The sequence below is a fragment of the Exserohilum turcica genome (genome assembly GCF_000359705.1).
Source record: "Exserohilum turcica Et28A unplaced genomic scaffold SETTUscaffold_16, whole genome shotgun sequence".
Classification (NCBI taxonomy): Eukaryota; Fungi; Ascomycota; class Dothideomycetes; order Pleosporales; family Pleosporaceae; genus Exserohilum; species Exserohilum turcicum.
The window spans coordinates 582506-604485 of record NW_007359981.1 but is presented as its reverse complement, the minus strand read 5'-3'; the positions used below and the strand labels follow the sequence as shown (position 1 = coordinate 604485).

The following is a 21980-nucleotide window of genomic DNA, read 5'->3' as shown; positions in this document are numbered from 1 at the left end:
GCCGCCGCGACCACAAAAAAAAACAATAACCTGGGGTATGCGCTACCTGTGCCGCCATGACATGGGGGGCGCCTGACACGCTGACTCAGTAAGACCTAGGTGGTTGTGCCTGCTGGCGGGCGGGCAGACGAGCTGGCGTGGCACTCCCACGCTGTTCCCAGGTGTAATACGCCACCTCACCTTGTCGCCACGCTCCCATGTGCGTGAGAGAACGCCATGGCTTCCGTCCGCTCGAGGGTGCCCGCAAACGCCCTTGATTGCTCATACTACATGATACTTGTATAAGACGACAAGTAAGACCGTCTCGGCCGGCGGCGGCGGCAACAACAACGACGACGACGACCAACAACAAACAATAACAAAACAACAATAACAATAACATCAACATCAACAACAAACACCGCCCAATGCAGCGTCATAAGAGATCGTCCATGGTCTATCGCCCGCGCACAACACCATCGCCCGCCTACCACGCCCCAACAATGCCCGCCACCGGGATGTCGATTCCAGTGGTATAGCTGGCGCCATCAGACAGCAGGTACACGTAGGCTCCGCCAAGTTCGCGAGGATCGGCCAGCCTAGGCATGCCGCCATAGTACTGCATCTTCAGGTTCCAGTCGGCTGCCTTTTCCACATAGTATGTCATCTGCGTGCGCACAAAGCCCGGCGAGATGGAGTTGACGCGGATGCCGTGCTTGGCCCACTCCATGGCCAGCGTGTGTGCCATGTTGCGCACTGCTCCCTTGGTCCCTCCATACGGCGCTGAGGGAGCTGCTCGGTTTGGCCGGTACGAGGTCATGGACGCCGTGAAGACAATGGACCCCTTGATGCCCAACTCAATAAACTTCTTGGCCGCCGCCGTCGCGCAAAAGTAAGCGCCAAACACATTGAGGTTGAACAGCTGCTCCAGCTGAGGGCGGTCAAAGTCGAGCGCAGCCTGGTGCTTGGTCATTCCTGCGTTGGCAATCATGCCATCGATGCGGCCCGATTGCGCGACAATCTCGTCGACGGCCTTGGTGACGCTTTCCTCCGACGTGACATCGCAGTCAAGGTAGTGAAGGCGCTTGGGATGCGCTTGTTGCAGCGCCTCAAACTCGTCGCCCGGCTCAAACAGATCCAGCGAGTAGATCTCTGCAGCGTCGTTGGCGAGGCACACCGTCGCAAGCCCAACCCCTATGCCTACAGACACCACCTGTTAGTCGCTCTGCTCCCCCAGCGGCCTGCAGGCATGACCCAACCAACCTCGATTCGCCCCCGTAATGGCAACAACCTTGCCCTTGAGCGTTATCTTCCAGTCAAAATCCTCCTTTGGCTCTGTCGACAGGTACACGGCATTCGGGACGCTCTGCTCAACCTGGGTCGCGTCTGTCTGGCCATTCGAGGGCGCTGTCTGGCCTGATTGCGGCATGATTGCGGACGGGGACATGGATGGTGATTAAAAGGAGTCGTCGATACAGGAGGTTTGACGATAGGGCGGCAGGTATAGCGAGGGCTCTGTCGGGTACTTGAGGCCATGGACGACTGAACACCATATTTCTGGCTCTGACCAAGTTTAAGTACACCACCTCTCCAAACCCCACACTACCCGGTCGCAATAGTTCTTCCTGCAGCTCCGGAGATCTCCAAGGCTTAATCCGACGTGAGCAATCCACAGCTTACCGGAAAATCCTCCGAGCCCTACAACGGACAACCGTCTCGTCGCGAGCGCACGCCTACCGCTGCCCGCAAGCTCCCCATCCCCTACCATTGCTCGCTTAGTGGCACACTCTCGCGTCGAGACATTGATACGGAGCACAGCCAATCACTGCCTTCAGCCCATTCGCTCAGCTCGCGCGGATCCGGCAGTTTCGGCTAGCGGCACTAGTCTGGGGAAGACCAAAAAGGGCCGAAATAGTGTGATAGTCTGGGGGGCGAAAGGGGCCCATGCCTGCTTTGGGCTACCATTATCAAAACCTGGAAATACGATACAAGACATTCATCAGAGGCTCTATAAAGCTTCCCAGCTGTCACAAATTACTAAGGCTGTCGTGGCGGCTGTCACTACAACCTTGCAAGAGGTACCCACCACGCCCTCAAACTTGCCCGGTCGCCTAAGTTTTGCTTTTGGACCAATTTTCGCGCCTGAAAACCATGCCATCGACACGCCAATCTCTTGAGCCTGCTGACAGCAAGGATATGCACTCAACCAAGCAAATCGAGGTCCCCAATGACTTCTCCTGGACCCCTGAGGAGGAGAAGAACTTGGTGAGGAAGATCGATACCTTTCTGCTTCCAACAATGTGGCTCATGTATCTGTTGTCATACATGGATCGTACAAAGTAGGCTCTTCTTACCGGCTATGATACCTAGTGCTGACCAAATACAGCATTGGCAACGCAAAAATTGCAGGCATGGGCGATGACCTTGGCCTCAGTTCCGGCCAATACTCCATCGCTCTCGTCGTCTTCTTCATTACATACGTCATCTTCGAGCCACCCTCGAACATGCTCCTAGTCCGACTCAAGCCCTCCGTATATCTTCCCGCCATCATGGCAGTATGGGGTGCCTTGACATGCTGCATGGGTGCTATCAACGACTTTGAGCATCTGGTTATACTTCGCGTTTTTGTTGGCGTTTTCGAATCTAGTTTCGCCCCGGGTATTATTCTCATCATCTCTTCGTGGTACAAGAAGGATGAACAGTCCAAGCGTTTTGGTATATACATATCGGCAGCCATTCTTAGTGGCGCCTTTGGTGGCCTCCTCGCTGGTGCCATCACAGGGGGCATGGAGGGCACTGGCGGTCTTCGCGGGTAAGTGTGATTCCATCGGAGATATTGAATAATGAACTGACCTGGAAAGCTGGCGTTGGCTGTTCATCATCGAGGGAGGTGCGACTATGGTCTGGGCTGGGTTCGCGTATTTCCTGCTTTTGGATTTTCCAGCCAACACCAAGTGCCTGACTGATCGCGAACGATTTATTGCTACTGCACGCCTCCGTGAAGGCGGTGTTCAGACGCACGTTAAAGGCAACACGAGAATCGGAAAGTTGGCGTCATTCCGTCTTGCTATTATGGACTGGCGCACTGTCGCATTCATCCTCGGTTACATGGTAAGTAATCTCTGTCCTTTGACATTTCAAGACTAACAAATCAGGTCATTGTCGGCTCTTCCACACTCTCCTACTTCTACCCCACCCTCGTCAATGGCCTTGGCTACACAGATACTGTCACAGCCCAATACATGACTGTGCCTATCTACGCCGTCGCCTTTGTCTGTACAGCCGTCACCACTTATTTCGCCGACTCCATCTCGAATCACCGCGGCCTCGTCATCTCCGGCTGGCTCACCTTTTCCCTCATAACCTCCATCCTGGTCTGCGTCATCTACAACTTCACCGCACGCTATGTTCTCCTCGTGCTCATGGCCGCCGGCCTCTGGGCCTCCAACGCCACGTCCCTCTCTTATGCCAGCGCAACTTTCGGCTCCATGCAGCCTGAAGTCCGAGCCATTGCCATTGCTCTTGTCAATGCACTTGGTAATCTCGCCCAAATTTATGGTGCATACCTCTTTCCTGCCGACGACAAGCCAAAGTATCTAATGGGCTTTGGCGTCATCTCCGGCATGCTGGGGTTTGGCGTTGTTGTATATATTTTCCTGCATGTTACTTTAAGGCGCAAGGACGGGTTGTCCGCTTTCTTCTAAAAACAAGCAAAAGTTGTGTATATATGTAACAACATTAGATTAGAACATTGCGTTAGACTAATACTCGCAGATACTGAGTACTTTGTATATACAATATATTCGTTGTCGATGATTTTGTATTCCATGACGTGGATTTTCGTGAATGAAGAGTCATTCACATACCTAGCCTTCCAACACTCCGCAATTACCTCCCCCCGCGCTCTTCCCTCTCTCTCTCTCTCTCCCTTCCTTGATCTTTCTCTAGTACACAAAAAAAAACAAGCATAACTCTTGTCGCACTCCGACTTCTCACTTCTACTACTACCACTACCACTGCGACGTACCCCCCCCCCCCGCACCAGAGTCTCAAAACCAGAAAAAAAGCAAAGAGAAACAGAAAATAGAGTTCTGAAATGGGTTTCTTCAATATCTTCAAATCGGCATCGATACCGCCACCATTGTACCTGCGTACGCTGCACCTACCCACCCACCTACCCACTTTAGTGTGTGTGTGTGTATGCATGGAAAGATGTATGCACTAACAACCGTTTGTAGATGGCTCGCCCGGAAATCCAAATTCTTTTCTCAGTCCGATTCCACCAAGGGCTGCGCCATCTCATAATGACCCCTCTGCATCGAGATCTGTATCTGTATTGGCGGTTGTTCCTGTGGAGGCGAATCCCAGATTTCCCACGCGCCGGGGCGTAAGTGTGCGTGTGCGTGGGCCTGTGGCTGGACACGGCAGTGGAGATGGACGTGTTGGGAATGAGAATGCGAGTAGCCATGGTGCTGGGAACGCACGTGGAAATCCGAGTCATGGCGCGCTGGGTAATACAGCTAGCGGCAGGAATATCGCACCTTGTACGAGAAGCGTATCTGGTATTCAAAGGGGAATTGCTGGTGCTGGCTTTCGATTTGGAGCTAGCTTGGAGCCGGGAGAGAGACGTGCTGGTGCGGAAATGAGTACGAGTGTGGGTATGGGTATGGATATGGATATGGGTAGAGGTGCAAGAGCACGAGGAAGGGCATGGGCAATACACCGCGGATATGGTCGTGGTCGTGATCGTGGTCATGGCCACGAAACCATCCGACATCAAGACGAGAACGAGGATATCTTTCCACCGCACCCCAGGACTTCTAGCGCGCCGGCTCCAGATGTGTCTGCTCGTTTTGCGCCTGAACCTAATCATCATCGTGGTAACGGCCGTGGTTCCAGCGCAGATCCAGTTCAGATCTCCAGGGACACGACAGATATCAGACGTGCGCGAGACGGTTTCTCCAGCGTACCAGGCAGAGCCTATTCAGTCAGAGGACGTGGACGCGCTGGATCTGAGAGGGCAAGGCCTAGTGTACGCCCCTTTGCAGGTGTGGGATCCTCGGGTCTGGGGGATATGCGCGGCAGAGGTGCATTTGGAAGACGTGGGCCGTTTGATTGAGAGTGTGGTTGTGGGTGTTGGGCTGCGGATCTAAGTGCATAAGATGGGATTTCTGGGGGTTTCGATATCTTGAGGGGAAATTGGGTTGTTGGAATGGATTGAGAGTGGTCATGTTGTTTCTGTGGGAATAGGGTGGTGGTTAAGGGGTAATGGAATTTGTTTTATTGATAGGGGGTTTTGGTTTTGCTATCTTTGTAAATGATATGACTTGCAGTTGCAAGAAATATAAATGTGATTCCATTTCCAGAAGTAAGGCGTAGCAAATGTTGCTCGTCTTTACTTTGTGGGTTTGGTTAATTAATCTGGCTCAAGAGTTATGCACAAAGTAAAGTTTTCCTTGTGACCGATTGCAAATCTCGGATGGCCAGTGGCTGTCTTCACAATGGGATCTTCACATTACCAATCCCCTTCATGATGTCTGTCCCTTCCATGTACACTCACAGAAACTCGCCTTGGTACATTCGGCCATATTTGTTGATCTCCCCAAGCCCATGATATATCACCAACTCTGAGCGATATTCAAGCTACACACTATCAAGAAGATGTGTTGTTTTGGACGTTCCAGCAAGCCTGTGCCTCCTACGGTTGAGTTGGGTAAGTTTTGTTACACTTACCTGCAGCTTCATCGCCTCACGTTTTTACAGTTTATATTCCTGGAAGTCACCGAGCCGGGCGTGATCGCGGATATACAAGTCATCATCCGAAGCCTACGCCTGTGGCGAGAGGGCATGCAAGTCACAGCTATTCTCATAGAAATCATGGAGGCCTCTCCGTAGTGTCTCAGCCACCAAGCGCAAAGCACGTGTCAAGCCGGGCCAGGGCATCTCGTGGCAGAAGCTCCCATACTGGAAGTCGGCGCAGCAGTAAGTGAAAATATTGATTAATTTCTACCGTGAATTGGAAGATACACGTTTATGTATTGCTTCAATGGCATACAAATCACTATACACAAGTATAAGATTGTCCTGCAGCATTTCTGGAACAGGTTTCTGCCCGCAAAACTCTTTCTACAGTATACAATGACAGATGAAGAGTTCCAAAGACCAAAACCAAAGGAACGCACAAAGAAGTATTTTGTCCGGACACACCGCGACTCGTACTGGCACATGCTAAGAAGCCGATTCCGCCAGAATAAATTCGATAAGAGCAAGGGACAGAGATCAAAATCACAACCAGATATGCTGGAGGAAAACTCCCAACCTCGTACCTTGCCTTTGTTCGCGAGTCCAGAATGACATGACACGCGCTGACTCTAAATCTCAGATAGCCGTGGTGCTGAGGCAGCCAGTGTCTTGTTACTTGAAAACCGCACTGGTTCCAATAGAGACGACGAGTTCTTCCTACAGCAGCAGAACAATGCCCTGGAGCAAGCCCCAGATGAAGAGTTCCCGGGATTAGTAAACCAAAGCCAAGGTCAAGCTCGATCGCCACCACACTCCCTGCCACAACCACAACCACAGGTTCATCGCACACCTCCTGCGACCAGAGGCCAACATGCACATTCGACGGAATTGAACGTGCACATGCAACGCGGAGGGCAGACTGAACACGGGGAGAGACCGAGGGGGCATGTCCAAAGCGTGTATGTCCACGATGAGGCTATGGTTCATGCTGCAGGTTCTGGACGCTCGAGAAGCACGCAGAGGGAGGCTCGGACTGAACATCCGTGGTTTCCTAGGACTGGACAGTTTGAGATGGAGAAGACGAGACGGAGGTGATGGGGTTGTGTGATGCGATAGCAGGATGACAGTTTCCACCCAGATATCCAGAAATTGATACATGAATTTTGTCTTGAAATTTCCTGTCACAGCATAACATGCATTCAATTTCTTATAATGATAGCAAGACGACTGTTATTGACAGAGTGCATGTGCATGGCAGATGGAGTCGGGCCGAGGCTTATCGATTAGAGGCAGAACTGGCCATCTCCAAAATTTCCACAGCGCCTCGAAACCAAACCAATCATCGCCCACCATGCCCAAACGAAAGCGCTCCCCATCCTCTGCTGCCAGCGAGCCTGCGCCCAAAGCACCGCCTGCAAAGCGCGCCAAACAATGCGAAAAGCGCATCGCCGAAGCGCAAAAGCCGCTTCTCCAAGCCCTGCGCTATGGCTCCATGCTCGAGCGCCAGAAGCACAGCCGCAGAAAAAAGTACGCGACCAAGAAGAACGACACAAAGGGCATTCATCGCCTCAACGCCGAGTACCAGACGCTAAAGGCACTCAATCTGGAGCAGCTGGGCGACCAGCATTTGCGTAAAACTCTGGCGAGGGTCAAGAGCTTGAAGGAGGCAGAGCCGCTGCAGGAATACATTGCGGGAATACGCGAGGGAAGCAAGGATACAAATACGCTCAATGTCACGGCGCGGCTGTTCAAGGTCACGCAGGTGAAGAAGGTGGTGGATGGCGTGGTTGAGGATTTGAAGAAGATACTTGGAGCCGCCAAGGGCAAGGACGACGGCAAGGACGAAGGCAAGGAAATAAAGGCGCACAATGGGGAGGGCCAAAGGGCCAAGAAACCTGCAGAGAAGGATTCGGCAACAAAGGATGAGAGCGACGGGGACGATCCATACATGGCCTTTAGCGCGCGGATAGCAGCGCCTTCATCCGGTGAGGATGATAGCGAAGCCTCCGTGACGGACAACGAGCGACCGCCAAGTATCGTGGACAGCGAGAGCGAACACGACCCCGACGACGATCTTGACGCTGAGAGTGAGAGCGAGAGCGAGAGCGAAAGTGAGCTGGCGGACAATGCCGCTGACAAGCTTTCTCGATCAGTGGCACCACCATCAGACGAGGACTCTGAGAACTCTGAGAACTCAGAAGCCGAGTCTGAATCCGACTCAGACTCAGCCGCTATACCTATCAAAAAGGCCAAGCTCAAAGCTACCGAAGAAAAGCCCACAACTTCCGCTTTCATTCCCGCTCTCAGTCACGCGGCCTACTTTTCCGGGTCTGAATCAGAAGCATCAGACCTCGACGTCGACGCCGCTCCACGGAAGAACCGCCGAGGCCAACGCGCCCGTCAAAAGCTCGCAGAACTCAAATACGGCCAGAAAGCCAAGCATCTCGAAAAGGCACAACGCAGTGCTACGTTCGACCCCAAGCGTGGTGCAGTCAGCGGAACTGACAAGCGCCAGAGACGAGGCAAGCCTCTAGGTCGTGGACCCCAACAGAGCGGAGGAAACGCAGAGCCATTGGGCGAGAGAAGCGACAAGAAAGACAGAAAGATGGGCGTTGGAGCCAAGAGAGACGACAAGGGCGAATTGCATCCATCATGGCAGGCAGCCAAGAAAGCCAAGGAGAGCAAGAAGCTCAAGATCGATCTCAGTGGTAGCAAGCCAGCGGGAAAGAAGGTTGTTTTTGATTGAGATACCCAAAGAGCAAGAGCATGCGCGAGCTGGCAATGCAACGATCGCTGTACTGCGATCTGCGACTCTAGTTCATTCTCGCGATCCATACACTGAATACGACAAGATTGTTCCAGATGTTTCTCTAGTGGTTCATTGCTCTCGGCTCCATTTCTGCGTCATATTACGCTTACTGCGATGTCTGGCTGCTGATCGGGTGGCGCTAAACCGGAACGGCATGTTCCTTGCGGAATACGACTACACAGCCACGCTACACTTTATGTATGTAATACAGGTACAGTGGGGTGAGTTGTTTACTGTATACTGAGTTTCCAGATACTCAAATCTTAAATCTCACAGCTTTCAGATCGGACCCTGTTTGCTAGTGGCTACTGAACAGCTTGTATGCAGACAGCCCAAGCAGAGTGTTTGCAACAATGCATCATATCTCTTCGACCACAGCATAGAAGGGGTGTGGTATAGTGGTAATATAGTATTAACTTTATCGAAGCGGTCTCTTCGCCCTGGGTTCCGAGGAGGCCGTTCTCGGATTACCCGCAACCAGGAGCGGGAGACTGGGCATAGCTTACAGCCGAAACGGAGCGCATGACGGCTGCCGAGGCCCCACCTGATTGCTACAGTTTCCGTTCCGCTGGAGCCAAGGGGTTTGTCTGAGAGCGGCTCCGTCTGTAGGAGCACAGCGTCTAACAGGAAAGAAGTGGTGCTGGTGGATTAGCGGTGTCCATGGTGTGAAGAAGACTGCATCTTGGGAGGCCCCGCTGTTTGAACAATGACTCGCCCCGTGTCCCGGAGCCTTGCTTTTGTCTTGGGCCCGTCGCCAGTTTGCGGAAAAATGAAGTTTCCGGGCATGCATGCGGTGTGCTGGATTTTCAAAAAAAAAAACGACGATGCTCTATGGTGTGTACACGCGCACACGGCACGGCGACGGCAGCTGAGGGCGTGGCGCAGCAGGAGAACAGCATGGCCACCAGCCCCTGAGCTGCGCCTCAATCTCGTCGCCCGTGTGGGGCCCGACGGCCAAAGGGATCTTCCGCTCTGCCAAGAAAAGCTTGGAAAAAGCTTGACTGCAGCCTGCCGGACGACCCGGACACTCACGACACGCCTTTCCACCCCCAACTTCACCCAGCAACAACGGATTGCCATGTTGCAAAGCCTCGCGCCCGTGTGTAGACATGCGGAGACGGTTGAGTCACTTGGCATTGGATATAGAGTTCCACTCGGACCGCCCGCGTATCGCATGGCTACTCGGTCCAGATTCCCCATGCCCCGGACACCGCCTCACCGAGATTACGCCACGTTTCAAGCTGCGGCTGTACGCGCTTGCTACGCATCGCTAACCATCCGGGAGACACTAGGCTGCGGGTGCTAGACCCATGGCCTGTTCCGAGGCCGGACTGGATGCAATAAATGCCGCTCGTCTACTCATACTTGTCCTCTCAAACATCCCGCCTTTCTCCTCATCCCTTCTCCCTGTTCTCTCTCATCTACCACAAACAAACACACACACTCTTCACAATGGGTTTCCTCAGTGAACTAATATCGGAATTCAAGGGCGGCAGCTCGGGCGGCCAGCAACAGCAGCAGCAGCAAGGCGGATACCCCCCACAACAAGGTGGCTATCCTCAGCAGGGCGGTTATCCGCCACAGCAGGGTGGCTATCCCCAACAAGGCGGCTACCCGCCGCAGCAAAACAACTACTCCGGATACCCCCCACCACAGTCGTCTCCCCAGCCCCCGCCAGTCTCGCCTCCATGGCACGCCGAGTGGAATGGCGCTGAGAACCGCTGGATCTTTGTGAACCAGCAGACGGGCGAGCGCACACCCAACTACCCTGGCCCCGGCTTCGCCCAGCAACAGGGCAGCTACGGTGCCCCGCCACCACAGGGCGGATATGGCTATGGCCAAGGCGGCTACAGCAACCAGGGTGCCTACCAGCATAGGCTGTCGGCTGTCCAATAGAATTGCTCGCGGAGAGTGGATACCGAATACATTTTCTTAGACCTAGTATATTCGGGGAGTGCAGGGGGAATTCTTACGCTGGTAGGTGGTAGGGTATGTGAGTGTGGGACTACTGCACTTATGGGGGGGGGGGTATCTTGTTGTTTGTTTGTATATATGTTATGGGTGTTGTGTGTATGTTATGTATGTATGCTGGGCTGGGCTGGGCTGGGTTTGGCTAGCTGGGGAATTTCACGAACAAAGATATGCCTGAAAATCACTGTGTATGCTCATCAAGGAAAAAAAAAGAAGATTCTTATTCCATATTCCACACAATCATCATATTACTTTTACAAACAAAAAAGAACAAGGGGGATATACATCAACCATTAAGCAAAAGCCCAAGTTATTCACTTCATTTCATTTCATTTCAAGCAGCAACAGCAGCAGCCGCAGTGGCGGTGGCAGGCTTAATAATCATCATCTTCATACCTCCTCTCCTCCTTACCATAATCATACGCCTCCTGCATATTATCGCCCCACTGCTCGACGCCGCCAACCATGCCATCCCACTTGTTCTCGATTCGGTCGGGAATATCCTCGACGGCCTGGACCTTCTCGCCGGTCCACTCAGCTGCGTCTTCGGGGAAATCTTCAACGGCTTGGACCTTCTCGCCCGTCCATTGTGCGGCGTTTTCGGGGAAGTTTTCGACGTTTTCTTTGGCGTGGTCAAAGCCCTCTTCTGCACGTGGGGGTTAGTATTTGTTTTACGGGCGCAAAGTTAATTATGTGTGTTGTAGGTGGTCGTGATGATGATGATGATGATGATGGAGACTTACCAATCTTGTCGCTTTCGTGCATGAGCAGGGCTCCGCCTGCAAGACCTGCTGCTCCCGCTGCAGCGTATTTCCAGCCATTGCCTCCGCTCTTCCTCTCAGGCTGTTGTGAGGGTCCGCCTTGCTCCGCGCTACGGGTCGGGTCGTATGCGCTTTGCACTAGCGTACATGGGCAGGTGGGGTAGCCTGGCATGTAGGGTGGTAAGGTGGTAAGGTGGTAGGTATGCATGCCTTGTCTGGTGCTACATCATATATATAGTATATACGTGGTACGCGGAATGGTAATAGTAATGATACTAGTAGTGGGATTTGTGCGTCTGGTCTTGTCTCGTCTGTAATTTCTTTGTTTCTTTGTTTCTTTGTTTTTTTTTCTTTCTTTTCGAAAGTGTTGAATGCATGTTCAAGGGGATAAGTGGCGTTTTGTCTCAGCATAGTGGTAAAAGAATATATTTCCATGTCCAAAAAACAATCAAACTGTGGTTGTAAGCGATTTTTGAAAAGTCTACACCACAACAAGTGTGATATTAAAAATCTAGAAACAGAACCACGTTGCAATTCTCATGCCCCTAGTCTTCCAGCCCTCAGACTCAGGTTCCATGTCGTCCTTTGTATACACATCAGTCACGAGATCCATATCGGCGGCACGCACGAATTTAGTCTTCTTGAGCAGTTTCCAGGCGAGGATCATGGCGAAAAATACGGGGAGCTCGAGGTAGAAGCTGACGAAATCGATGGCGGAGAAGCGCGGGCTAAAGGCGGTCCAGCCCTGGACGAGCACGATGAAGGAGTTGAGGACGATGCAGATGGCGGGACCCCATGGATACATCCAGTTGCGGAAGGGGAGAAGGTGTTCTTTGTTCTGGGCTTTGAGGCCTGCGCGGAAACGGAGTGAGGCGATGCCGATGCAGATCCAGCTGAGCTGGTTGGAGACACCGACGATGTTTTGCAGCCATGTCCAGACTTGGCCGGAGCCGGCGAAGGAGAGCGAGAAGAGCACGATGGAGACGAGGCTGGTGGTGGCAACGGCGACCCAGGGGACCTGGTAGCGGGTGAGTTTTGTAAAGACCTTGGGGGCGTGGCCGTTTGCGCCGAGGGTGAAGAGGAGGCGAGAGCCAGCGTATAGCGCGTGGTTTCCTGCCGAGATGACGCTGGTGAGGATGACGGCGTTGACGAAGGAACCTGCGGCTTTGGAGCCGGCCATCTGGAAGGCGATGGTGAAGGGGGATGTGCGGCTGGACTTTGTGCTGAGGCCTGGATAGTTGTAGGGGATGTTGAAGCCGATCATGATGGCGGTGAGGATGTAGAAGAGGAGGATGCGCCAGAAGACGTTTTTGACGACGCGGGGGAGCGTGCGAGCGGGGTCTCGTGTTTCGCCTGCGGTAATGGCAATGGATTCTGTGCCGCCAAAGGCAAAAGATGCAGTTACGAAGACAGAGGCAAAGCCGCCTATGCCCCCTACAAACGGAGCGTCGCCAATCGTCCAGAACTTGCCGCCAATGTACCCATAATGCGTGTTTGCACCGGCGTTGACGGCAATGCTTAGTATGATGAAGATGATGATGGTCACCACCTTGAGCAGACTCAGCCAGTATTCCAGTTCGCCGTAAGCCTTGACGTTGATAATGTTGGCCAGCACAATAAGTACCCATACAGCGATACCAAGCGCATACCACGGCACACTGTCGCTCCAGTACCGGATTAGCAGCTGCAGGGCAACCAAGTCGGCTGCCGTGCTGACAGCGTCGTTGAACCAGTAATTCCACGTCAGCGCAAAGCCAAACGAGTCGTCGACGTAGCGTCCCGCAAAGGTGCAAAAGGATCCAGCAACCGGCACAAACGCTGCCATTTCGCCCAGCGACAGCATGGTGCAGAAGACGATGAAGCCAACGATCGAGTAGCAGATGAGCAGCGATGCAGGACCTCCCGTTGCGAGGGCCTTGCCAGTACCAAGAAAGAGACCGGTTCCAATGGTACCTCCAATAGCTATCATCTGCACCTGGCGTGCTGAGAGCGAGCGACGCAGGCGGTCTTCGTTGACAATGTGGGAAGGCGAGTCGGTCAACGAGTCGGGCGCCGCAGCGACATTGTGGTGAGCTTTTTCGGGGTCCACGGCCGCCATGGTGGTTGATTTGGAGCAGCAGCTCCGAAACGATGGTGGTGGTAGTGACTGGGAGCGACGAAGCTCAGAGGTATCGCATGGAAGCTTTTCATGGCGAGGCTTGACCGGGTTGTGGAGCAGCCACGGTTCGGTCGCGAGTCAGCCAGCGTGGCGCTTGTAACAGGATCCAGTGTCCATGGCACAGAGCACGCCATTTCGCTGGCTGCAGATTGGGCGCTGCAGAGGCAAATGAAAAAAGTCTGGGTAGCATTTGCCCGCAGGTTTCGACTGGTGGGTCATCAGCGCTAGGCGACATGCGGTTAGTGTGGTGGTTGGATACAACCCTGATCGCAGTGATAGTAACGTCAATGGTCCTGAACGGCGTCACCGTATCGGGCAGGTGGACAGTAAGCTTAAGGATAAAATCGTTTTTCGTATATTCTCGCGTTGGCCAAGGACATGCGGTGCTGAAAGAGCTCAGAGCGTGCTGTTAATAGTAGTAAGCCAGAACAGCTTCGGGCTCTATGCATTTTTCGCCGGTTCCACTGCCACTGCTGATCGCCAGTCCCCACTAGTCCACTCATATATCATTACTGTACGAGCACAAGAGTGTGGCGAGATCATGTGTTGATGCTGAGTAACTCAAGAATGCAAATATTAGGTTAGAAATGTAATGCATTACAGACTGACAAAATCAAATGCTATGAGGTAAACCAGACCAAATTAAATTGTAAATGAGATGCTGAAGATTCCAAAAGTCGCAGACATAACACCCCAACTGTTGCACCGGGTATCATGCTGCTACCGCGCCCACGCTTCGATTCCACAATCATTGCCAGCGATTTTCTTGCATGCAATCAAGCCAGCTGACCCCTGCAAGCACCAGGCAGCGCCAAACTGGAATGCGCATCAGCCATAAAGGCAGCAGGATTTGCCTCAATCATCTGAACGTGGAAGCCCTCGCCCGAATCCTTGCCGTCAACCATGACGCCCGTGGTAAAGGGCCCCTTCAGACAACCTACACTGTTGCGAACAGCCAAGTCGCCGTTGACGGGCTCTGGGTTGGGAAAGGAAATTCGAGGTGGTCCGCTGGCACCACGCGCCGCTTCGTGGATGTGGGTTGCTGTTGTGGCCGGAGATTCAAATTCGCCCTGGAAGTTGTGTAGAGTAATGTTGTAGCAAATCATGTTTTCTGCGCTGTTGATGCCAAAGTTGAAGGTGCCTGCGGAGCCAGCGAGTCCGCCCGTGGGCTCGGTGCCGTTGACGACTTGTTCAGGCACGGCATGAACGAGATGCATCGAAGTAAAGGCAAAGAGCTGGTTTGCATCAAGGGCATTCACGCCAACTTCGCCCTGGGCGCCGAGGTCGATGGAGACCTGAAGTTGGATCTGGCCGTTGCCGCTGCCGACGGTCAGTGGCGCGGCGGCGGCGCTGAGGGCTAGGCCTGCGATGGTGGAGAGGGCGAGGGTATACATTATGGATATTGAGTCGAAATTAAAGTATTTCAAAGTCGTAGAAGAGGCCTTGTCAAAAGAGCGTGTGGAGCTGAACGGAAAAAAAGAATGTATGCGAAGAGACTGATCAACAGCGAATTACTCCTGCTGAACAAAGCGTCGTCACCTTGGTGTCTTTATACTCGTGCCTAAGAGAATTGTCATGTGGCGGATTTTGATGCCTTAGCCCCAAGGCTTGGTGTAGACCTGGATGTTGGAATCCCAACAATGGAGGCGTTTTGTGATGCGCTCCAAGTTTCGTGCACCTTGGCCCACTCAGACGCCCAGAATACTAGAGAGAGCCACCGTGCAGCCAAACACTTGTTGTAAACACTCCCAACGAATGGCGGTCGCGGTGCACATATAATACAGGCATCTCGACGGACCAGCGTCGCTCAGGCTGCTGGAAGGCCTTGTTGGGCGTGTTGGTCGTGCATGCGAGCCACATGTGTCTTTAATACGCCAAGTCAGCACCAAGGGGCCTGGAGGTGCCTTGGCCCAGCGATACCGTAACCATGTGGCTTTTTTTGGTACCAAGATGTGGGAGTCCATGTGCCGAGATAATTTGTCTGTCTGTCAAGTTTTGAAGTCGCCTGAGGCCTCATCTTGTGCATCCGACTCTTCCATTTGCGTTGCTCCTCAGGCGATTGCAGGGATGCGTTGCGCCATGCAGTGCTCTGCCAATGCACGAGAGATGTGATGGGGGCAGATGCAAGTTGCTCGCATGTTGCGTCGAGGGCGGCTGATAGTAGGTGTAGAGGTGGAGGTGGAGGTGGTGTTGAGGAGTAAGCAAGAGGAGGGGGTGCGTCATAGAAGCCAGAGCGCCACGCGGGACCGCCACCCGGCCGCGTCACTTCACCACAAACATGCTTGGCCCCAAGACTGACGGACTTGATCGCATGCCAGACTGACGGACTTCTATCGACTACCCCGTCTTAACAAGTGAACCATGGCTCCGTCCACCATCGCCAGCCCGCCCATTCCCTCGTACGACGAGGCCGTGATAGCCCCTCCACCCCCGGCCGCCCCAGCCCCAGCCCCCGCCCCCGCCGTTGTTCCCCCCTCTCCGCCGCCAGAACTCCCGCCCGCATATGCCGTCGTGGACGAAAAGGCCACGACCTTTGCCATCTTCGGGACTTTCATCCACACCCCCAACGCCCCCGCCTACCAGCTCTCGTCGCTGCTCGATGCCTGCATCAACAAGCTGCGCATCCGCCGCCTGCGCGCCGAAGAAGTCACGCTGCTCCAGGCCGGCGCCCCCAGCGTTGCCTTCACCGACCGCGGCCTTCTCTATGAAGCTCACGACCCGCCGTTTGTCGTGAATGAGTACTACATCCAAGGAAAAGCCGCCAACACGCTGCCCGGCGTCCTCCAGATGCGCTTTGGTCTGCGCCGCTGGCACGTTGCCCACCTACCCACCCAGGGCAGCCGACCAAACGAGATCATGACGTGCGGCAAGGTCGGCGGCTTCACCAAGGCAATTAAGCAGCGCAAGAACGAAATGGAGCCTAGCGTGTGGAAGGACTCGGAGGGCAACGTCGTGGCGACCGAAGTCATGAAGATGGGCTACGGAGGCAAGATGCCGACAATTGAACTGCGAGATCACCTAGACCAGACATGCAGAGAACTGATACTCGCCCTCTGGGTCACTCGACTGTGGGCGGCATTCGGCGCGGGAAGTGGATACATGACCTGAAACCCGACACTACACGTTACAGATGGCATGTATCAGAGACAGCACGAGTCATTATTGGTACATGGATTCGATTCGATTGCGACTTTCAAGTCGTTACGCGAGCTTTTGCATCGTGCTAAAGGCAATCTCGATCTCTGCTCCTCTACATCTACTCCTCGCGGGCAGATCGCTTGAATCCCTGCTTGGCAACCTGGGCCTTGGCCGCTGCGATTGTGGCTTGCGCATTGGGGTCGACAAAGCCACAGCCAGTCTTTCCGTTCTGGTTGCTGGCAACCTCAGCACTGCACACTCCCTTGCCGCTCGAAGCGACCTTGGCGCAGCACGCGGAGCTGCAATCGGCGTTGGAGGTACATCCGCCCGTGATGAACTGCTGGCCGTTGCCTGTGCCAACGTTCTTTGCGCCCGCGTTGTTGGGCGTGACCTGAGCCATGGTCATGGCGGCAACTGGACAGATGTTAGTGTGATGATACAGCTACTTGGATTGCTGGCAAACCTACGGGCAAAGATGGTGGCGACGGTGGAACGCATTTTGAATATGGTATTGGATGCTTGGTCTTCTAGGAAGCCTTAAGAATATGGATATGAACAGAAGAAGAAGAAGAAAGGTTGAGTGAATGACACCAGGTCGGATTGGAATGCTGTCACAGACGGCGTGAAGAAAGAAAGATTAGGCGTTGAAGTTATTGAAGCTGGATGATGGATTCAATGCAAGGCGGTTCTTCTCGCCTTTTATCCTCCTTCAAGACTCCGGCACACCCGCAAGGCCCGTTGCCCATATCACGCGCGACTACGTAGTCGTTCGCCAGCAACAGCCACCGACACCGTACGCGACACGGAGCGGGTTCGATGCGCGACATCCTGAGGCTACGGCTGCGTGATCTACCGCTATATGCCATAGCAAAGGGGCGAGTAACAAGCAGCCATCCTGAGGCTGCCCCACACCGGCCTCCAAGCACCGCGCTGTCACCTGTCGCATCACAATGCCATTGTCTGCCCTAAGTAGAACAAGCCCACTTGTTGCCCCTCCTGACAGCCTGCTTCTTTGTTGCTGTCTTACCAATCAGACGCGTGTCGGTTGTGGGGCGGACAGTGAAGAAGCGCTTCGGAACTTCTGTCTCGAAATGCATTTCAGCCTGTCAGCGCCAGGTGACTGGTGTCAGGCACGAGGCTGCACTCCGAACATGCAGATGACGCGGTGATGTTTTGGCTCTGATCGTTGCTTGTAAAACGCCATGGCATTCGTGTATCATTACGTTCTTTTTTAAGAATATGGTGGGGTGAGTGGTGCTGGTTTTATTGCAGGCACCTGGCGATTAAGTCGGCATTAATGGATTAACTTGTCCCTCTTCCCTCCCTTATTTCTAACACCTCAGGCTCTCTGTCCCTTTATTCCTTTTTTCCTATTTACCCGGCTATACTTTCTTCTACTAAGACTGCCATTTTCTAGGACACGCCTTACATGGAGTCGAAGAAGTTGATCACAATCTCACTGGCTCGAATGACGGACGGCCCTTGAGGCACCGTGAGCTGCGAGTAATTGATGGATGTATCGGCCCAGCAGTGTCCTACACGTAGTACGTTAGTTATGTGTTCTTCGCCATGAGGAAAAAAAGATAAGAGAGAATGCAAAGGGTAACAAGATGTCGCCGCACATACCCAAAGATTCCACCTCATAGTGCTGGACAATACCGTCTTGCCCGCCACATGTCCACGACACATGGCGCACGACTCCATTATACGTAACCTGCTGTATCGCCGCCGTGCAATTGTTGCGCTGCGTCCACCAGTCGACCCACGCTGCAATTGGTGGCAGCATCCCGCCCTCGCCCTGGCCCCCCGCATACGGCACCACCTTGTCCGCCACGCCGTGGATCTCCAAAATGGGTATGATCTTCGACGGCAGACAGCCGTTCTAAGGCCCGTTGAGGTCTGTGTAGAAGGACCCGGAGTGCGCGGCTAGCGCCCTTCTTCATCTTCAGATTCTAGTTTTATTTTTGTTTTTCTTTTCTTTTCTTGTCAGTGGACAAGGTTGTTTGTCGGGATACAGGATTATTTTTTTTCTAGACATAACGTGGTTCACAAGTGAGTCGCTAACCCAAGCGAGTCGCTAACGCCCCACCACTACATCTACATCAACACGTTATCACAGTTTTTTATCACAGTCAATAAACTATTGCGATACACTAAATTAATTGTTAGAATTGCTACTATCACTTGCAATATCTATCTCAACTACGCAGGTACGAGCGTTGTGTCCAGTCTGCTTGCAACGCCCGCACCGCCGCTCTCCTCGCACCCTCTTCGACGCACTCTCACCATCACCACGACTGCTACCCGCCTGTTCAGCTAATACTTCTTGTACTTCGCCTACAGTAAGAGTCTCTTCTGTTCGTACGTATCGCCGCTTGCGGCTTTTACGCTTATTTAACTCGTCAAGAGCCGCTCGAAGCGTACCCATTTCCTCCATCATAAGCGTCATTTTATGTGCCATTTGCTAGGCCCCCTTACTCAGCTACGCGATCTGCTTAGTAAGTGAATTGGCAGAAGACCCACGGCGTTTTCTCACGCTCTCTTGAATAAGACCAATTTGAGACTCAACTTCGCGCGCGTTGCGTGGTGTCTGCGCCTGCCAGGCGGCTACCTGTTGCGGTGATTGTACAGGTGTCTGCACCACCACATCAAGCTTAGATAGCACAGCCAGTGGGTCGTGTGGGACTAGACTAGCGCCTCTAAAGCCAGCTTGGATATTCTCCTTCGTGATAGACTGCTCAAAAGCAGTCTTAAAGGCTGGTAGGAAGGTCTCTTTGCTGATATAGTGGGTGCGGTTGCGTGCCAAGCCTGAAATAGCGTCGCCATACTTGCGCTTCAACGGCGAGAAGCAGGCGACGTTAAGGGGCTGCAACAGGTGAGACGAGTGCGCAGGCATGCAGAGAAGCACAATATTCTTCTCCTTGCAAAGATCTTGGAAATCGACAGAGCAGTGGCTCTCATGGCCATCGATAATGAGCAGTCGATACCCACCCACAGTAGAGCTCTTTGTATGGGTATCAAAGTGCTCTAACCAGGCAAGACCAAGCTGATTATTCGTCCAGCTATTGGGACTGACTTCAAGAACCCAGTTGGCAGGCAAATCCTTAAACCAGACGTTGATAAGCACCTTGCCCGCAAAGACAACAAAGGGTGGTATTCAGCGACCCGACGCGCCCACGCCTTGGATCACAGTAACCTACTCACGGTTGCCTGGCTGTATCCGCTTCTTTTTCCCATATCCTTCTAATGCTGTGATAACTAACTGTGATAAAATCTTGCCCATCATAAAGCTAGTCTTGTCAAAGTTGTAGATATCGTCGTCCACAATACCCCACTTCTGCCTTGTCGCCTGGACTAAGTCGAACCAGCGCTGGATAGCCACTGGATCCTCGCAGGCGGCTCGCTGGTAATCATAGGGACGGCTCCAGCGCGTACGGAGCTCAGGAGTCCGCTTAACGAAGTTGTCAACCCAGTTCTTGCCAACAGGGTTGCCACCACGCTCCTCCAATAGTTTATCAGCCATTACTCGAACGTCAAGCTTTGTAGGCGCAAATCCTCGCGCAGACTCTTCAAGAATACGCTCAAGTATAGCCTCCTCTTCTAGCTTATCTAGACGCTTTGATTTTGGCTCGCAGTCGCGTCGAGGGCGCTTTCTAGCGCGTTGATCAGATTGAGTTCTTTGTGGGACGTTGTAGATAGTAGCAGCACAGTTTACACTCTAAACACGTTGCGACTAGACGTCAAAAAGAGCAAGTTAAAGATTAGATTTAGAATATATTAATAGACGGTTGCGTTGTTAAGACATCACGCGTTATAGTGATAAAGTTAATGGGCTGGTGGGGCGTTAGCGACTCGCTTGGGTTAGCGACTCACTTGTGAACCACGTTATGACATGTGTTAATGCACGTATACTAACGCGAAAACAGCATGTCCAACGGCAGAGGCTTCATCGGCACACTGGCGTGTGACTACAAAGGCAGTGCGCTGTTCCTACAAGAATACTTACCCCACACCAAACACCCTCTCCGCATCCACGCAAAACTGCGCCTTGACATTTGCAATCACATCAGCCACAAACTGGATATCCTCATCTACGCTCGTCCCATTATGGTACGATGGCCCCGCCCAGCTGCCGCCTACGCCATCCGGATACACCATGATCTTGTTATTCGAGTACCGCGCATCATCCATCTTTGTGTCGAGCGGGAAATACAGCCCGATGCTCTGCGAGCCGTGGAACCCCAGCACAAGCGGATACGCCTGGTTGGGCGTGTAGCCCGTGGGCAGCTGGATGTAGTAGCTCCGGTTGCGCCCGCCGGATGTGAGGTAGAGCTGCGGGGGCGAGCTGGAATTCAGGATCGCGGATGCGGTGCTCGACAGCGCGACGCTGCTGTTGGGTGCCGCGCAGGCTTGGGCTGAGCCGCGTGTGGCGCACAGGAGCAGCGTGCATGCGGTGAGGAGGAGCTTGTGCATTTTGGTGCGTACGTGTACGGTATAAAGTGCTATGTATGTACGTATGTATGTATGTATGTATGCGTATGCGTATGTGTCGTTGTCGTTGTCCTTGTGATTCCTGTCGTTACCATCTACACTCCACACACAACCACGAAGGAGAAAAACAACAAAAAAAAAGATTAAGCAATCCCTCTATCCCCGCTGCTCCGCACCCTCCTTTTTATATCCGTACGTCCAGCCAAAGCCCCATCCATCGGATACACCGGTGTGAGCATGTGCACAACCCACCCAACCTTTCTGAGTCGCCGGGAAAACAGAAAATCGAGCTTACCCGCGGCTTTGCTGACATGCCAGGCGGATGCCACGCTGTGTAGTACGTACATATAAAGATGAGGTGATGTGACGTCGTCGTCGTCGTTGTTACTTACGGACCGACACGAGTGCGAGCAAAAAAAAAAGACTTGCTCTGCTCTCCGCTTTCCCTGCTCTTCTCTCGCGTGCGTGCGGACAGGCAGGCACAAAGCCAATAAACTACTACGTACCTGACTGGTTCCTAAAGCAGCGCTCAAGTGTGACTTGTGCAAGTGTCCGTCCGCCCATTCTGAGCGTGGTCACGGCCCAATCACATGTGTACCGTGGATCCGGGCGATCAGAATATGTCTGGAGACTGGTGGCGATGAGGGTGACGGTTGTTCAGGTGCAAGGGAGGGGTGGAGGGGAGAAGCTGTAAGCATCCGAAAGTTTAAGTAGGTACGTCTGTGTGTTCTATGTATGTGAGTGAAGTAAAGTACGTATATTTTAGCCAAGTAATCCGACAAGTTTTCCCCGCAGTCCCCCCAATCACGCAAGGAAGAACCCCACAGAGATCCATGTCAAAGCCGTTTTTTCTCGTTTGCTGATCGCCGTGGGCGTATTATTATTATTATTGTTCCATTAGAGTCTAGTGAGCTCGAGGCTATGTAAGACT

The 21980-nt window shown here is 53.1% G+C and overlaps 12 protein-coding genes across 12 annotated transcripts; 6 read left to right on the top strand and 6 right to left on the bottom strand.

Annotated features, from left to right (window-relative positions):
- Positions 1-466: 466 nt before the first annotated feature.
- Positions 467-1739, bottom strand: SETTUDRAFT_149719 (uncharacterized protein; the record flags this gene model as incomplete). Its single annotated transcript, XM_008026071.1, has 2 exons — positions 1243-1739; positions 467-1179 (listed from the first exon to the last, which is right to left on the bottom strand). The coding sequence occupies exons 1-2, from the start codon at positions 1424-1426 to the stop codon at positions 467-469; spliced, it is 897 nt and encodes a 298-aa protein (XP_008024262.1). The 5' UTR covers positions 1427-1739.
- Positions 1740-2130: 391 nt separating this feature from the next.
- SETTUDRAFT_184156 (uncharacterized protein) lies at positions 2131-3683 on the top strand (the record flags this gene model as incomplete). Its single annotated transcript, XM_008026070.1, has 4 exons — positions 2131-2318; positions 2366-2791; positions 2841-3090; positions 3135-3683. The coding sequence occupies 4 exons, from the start codon at positions 2131-2133 to the stop codon at positions 3681-3683; spliced, it is 1413 nt and encodes a 470-aa protein (XP_008024261.1).
- A 392-nt stretch (positions 3684-4075) lies between these two features.
- Positions 4076-5098, top strand: SETTUDRAFT_38890 (uncharacterized protein; the record flags this gene model as incomplete). Its single annotated transcript, XM_008025914.1, has 2 exons — positions 4076-4169; positions 4218-5098. 2 exons carry the CDS (start codon positions 4076-4078, stop codon positions 5096-5098), a joined length of 975 nt encoding a protein of 324 aa, XP_008024105.1.
- Positions 5099-6117: 1019 nt separating this feature from the next.
- Positions 6118-6816, top strand: SETTUDRAFT_27670 (uncharacterized protein; the record flags this gene model as incomplete). Its single annotated transcript, XM_008025872.1, has 2 exons — positions 6118-6301; positions 6362-6816. 2 exons carry the CDS (start codon positions 6118-6120, stop codon positions 6814-6816), a joined length of 639 nt encoding a protein of 212 aa, XP_008024063.1.
- A 256-nt stretch (positions 6817-7072) lies between these two features.
- SETTUDRAFT_129973 (uncharacterized protein) lies at positions 7073-8558 on the top strand (the record flags this gene model as incomplete). The annotated part of the gene is made up of 1 exon (XM_008026069.1): positions 7073-8558. One exon carries the CDS (start codon positions 7073-7075, stop codon positions 8465-8467), a length of 1395 nt encoding a protein of 464 aa, XP_008024260.1. The 3' UTR covers positions 8468-8558.
- A 1424-nt stretch (positions 8559-9982) lies between these two features.
- On the top strand, positions 9983-10426 carry SETTUDRAFT_27668 (uncharacterized protein; the record flags this gene model as incomplete). The annotated part of the gene is made up of 1 exon (XM_008025871.1): positions 9983-10426. One exon carries the CDS (start codon positions 9983-9985, stop codon positions 10424-10426), a length of 444 nt encoding a protein of 147 aa, XP_008024062.1.
- A 449-nt stretch (positions 10427-10875) lies between these two features.
- Positions 10876-11434, bottom strand: SETTUDRAFT_38886 (uncharacterized protein; the record flags this gene model as incomplete). The annotated part of the gene is made up of 2 exons (XM_008025913.1): positions 10876-11147; positions 11245-11434. 2 exons carry the CDS (start codon positions 11432-11434, stop codon positions 10876-10878), a joined length of 462 nt encoding a protein of 153 aa, XP_008024104.1.
- Positions 11435-11694: 260 nt separating this feature from the next.
- On the bottom strand, positions 11695-13360 carry SETTUDRAFT_149711 (uncharacterized protein; the record flags this gene model as incomplete). The annotated part of the gene is made up of 1 exon (XM_008026068.1): positions 11695-13360. The coding sequence occupies one exon, from the start codon at positions 13358-13360 to the stop codon at positions 11774-11776; it is 1587 nt and encodes a 528-aa protein (XP_008024259.1). The 3' UTR covers positions 11695-11773.
- A 653-nt stretch (positions 13361-14013) lies between these two features.
- SETTUDRAFT_168619 (uncharacterized protein) lies at positions 14014-15237 on the bottom strand. The gene has a single exon (XM_008026067.1). The coding sequence runs from the start codon at positions 14812-14814 to the stop codon at positions 14197-14199; it is 618 nt and encodes a 205-aa protein (XP_008024258.1). The 5' UTR covers positions 14815-15237; the 3' UTR covers positions 14014-14196.
- A 262-nt stretch (positions 15238-15499) lies between these two features.
- Positions 15500-16528, top strand: SETTUDRAFT_27664 (uncharacterized protein; the record flags this gene model as incomplete). The annotated part of the gene is made up of 2 exons (XM_008025870.1): positions 15500-15528; positions 15805-16528. The coding sequence occupies 2 exons, from the start codon at positions 15500-15502 to the stop codon at positions 16526-16528; spliced, it is 753 nt and encodes a 250-aa protein (XP_008024061.1).
- Positions 16529-16676: 148 nt separating this feature from the next.
- On the bottom strand, positions 16677-17056 carry SETTUDRAFT_184152 (uncharacterized protein; the record flags this gene model as incomplete). Its single annotated transcript, XM_008026066.1, has 2 exons — positions 16677-16972; positions 17026-17056. The coding sequence occupies 2 exons, from the start codon at positions 17054-17056 to the stop codon at positions 16677-16679; spliced, it is 327 nt and encodes a 108-aa protein (XP_008024257.1).
- A 3504-nt stretch (positions 17057-20560) lies between these two features.
- On the bottom strand, positions 20561-21031 carry SETTUDRAFT_38881 (carbohydrate esterase family 1 protein; the record flags this gene model as incomplete). Its single annotated transcript, XM_008025912.1, has 1 exon — positions 20561-21031. The coding sequence occupies one exon, from the start codon at positions 21029-21031 to the stop codon at positions 20561-20563; it is 471 nt and encodes a 156-aa protein (XP_008024103.1).
- Positions 21032-21980: the final 949 nt, after the last annotated feature.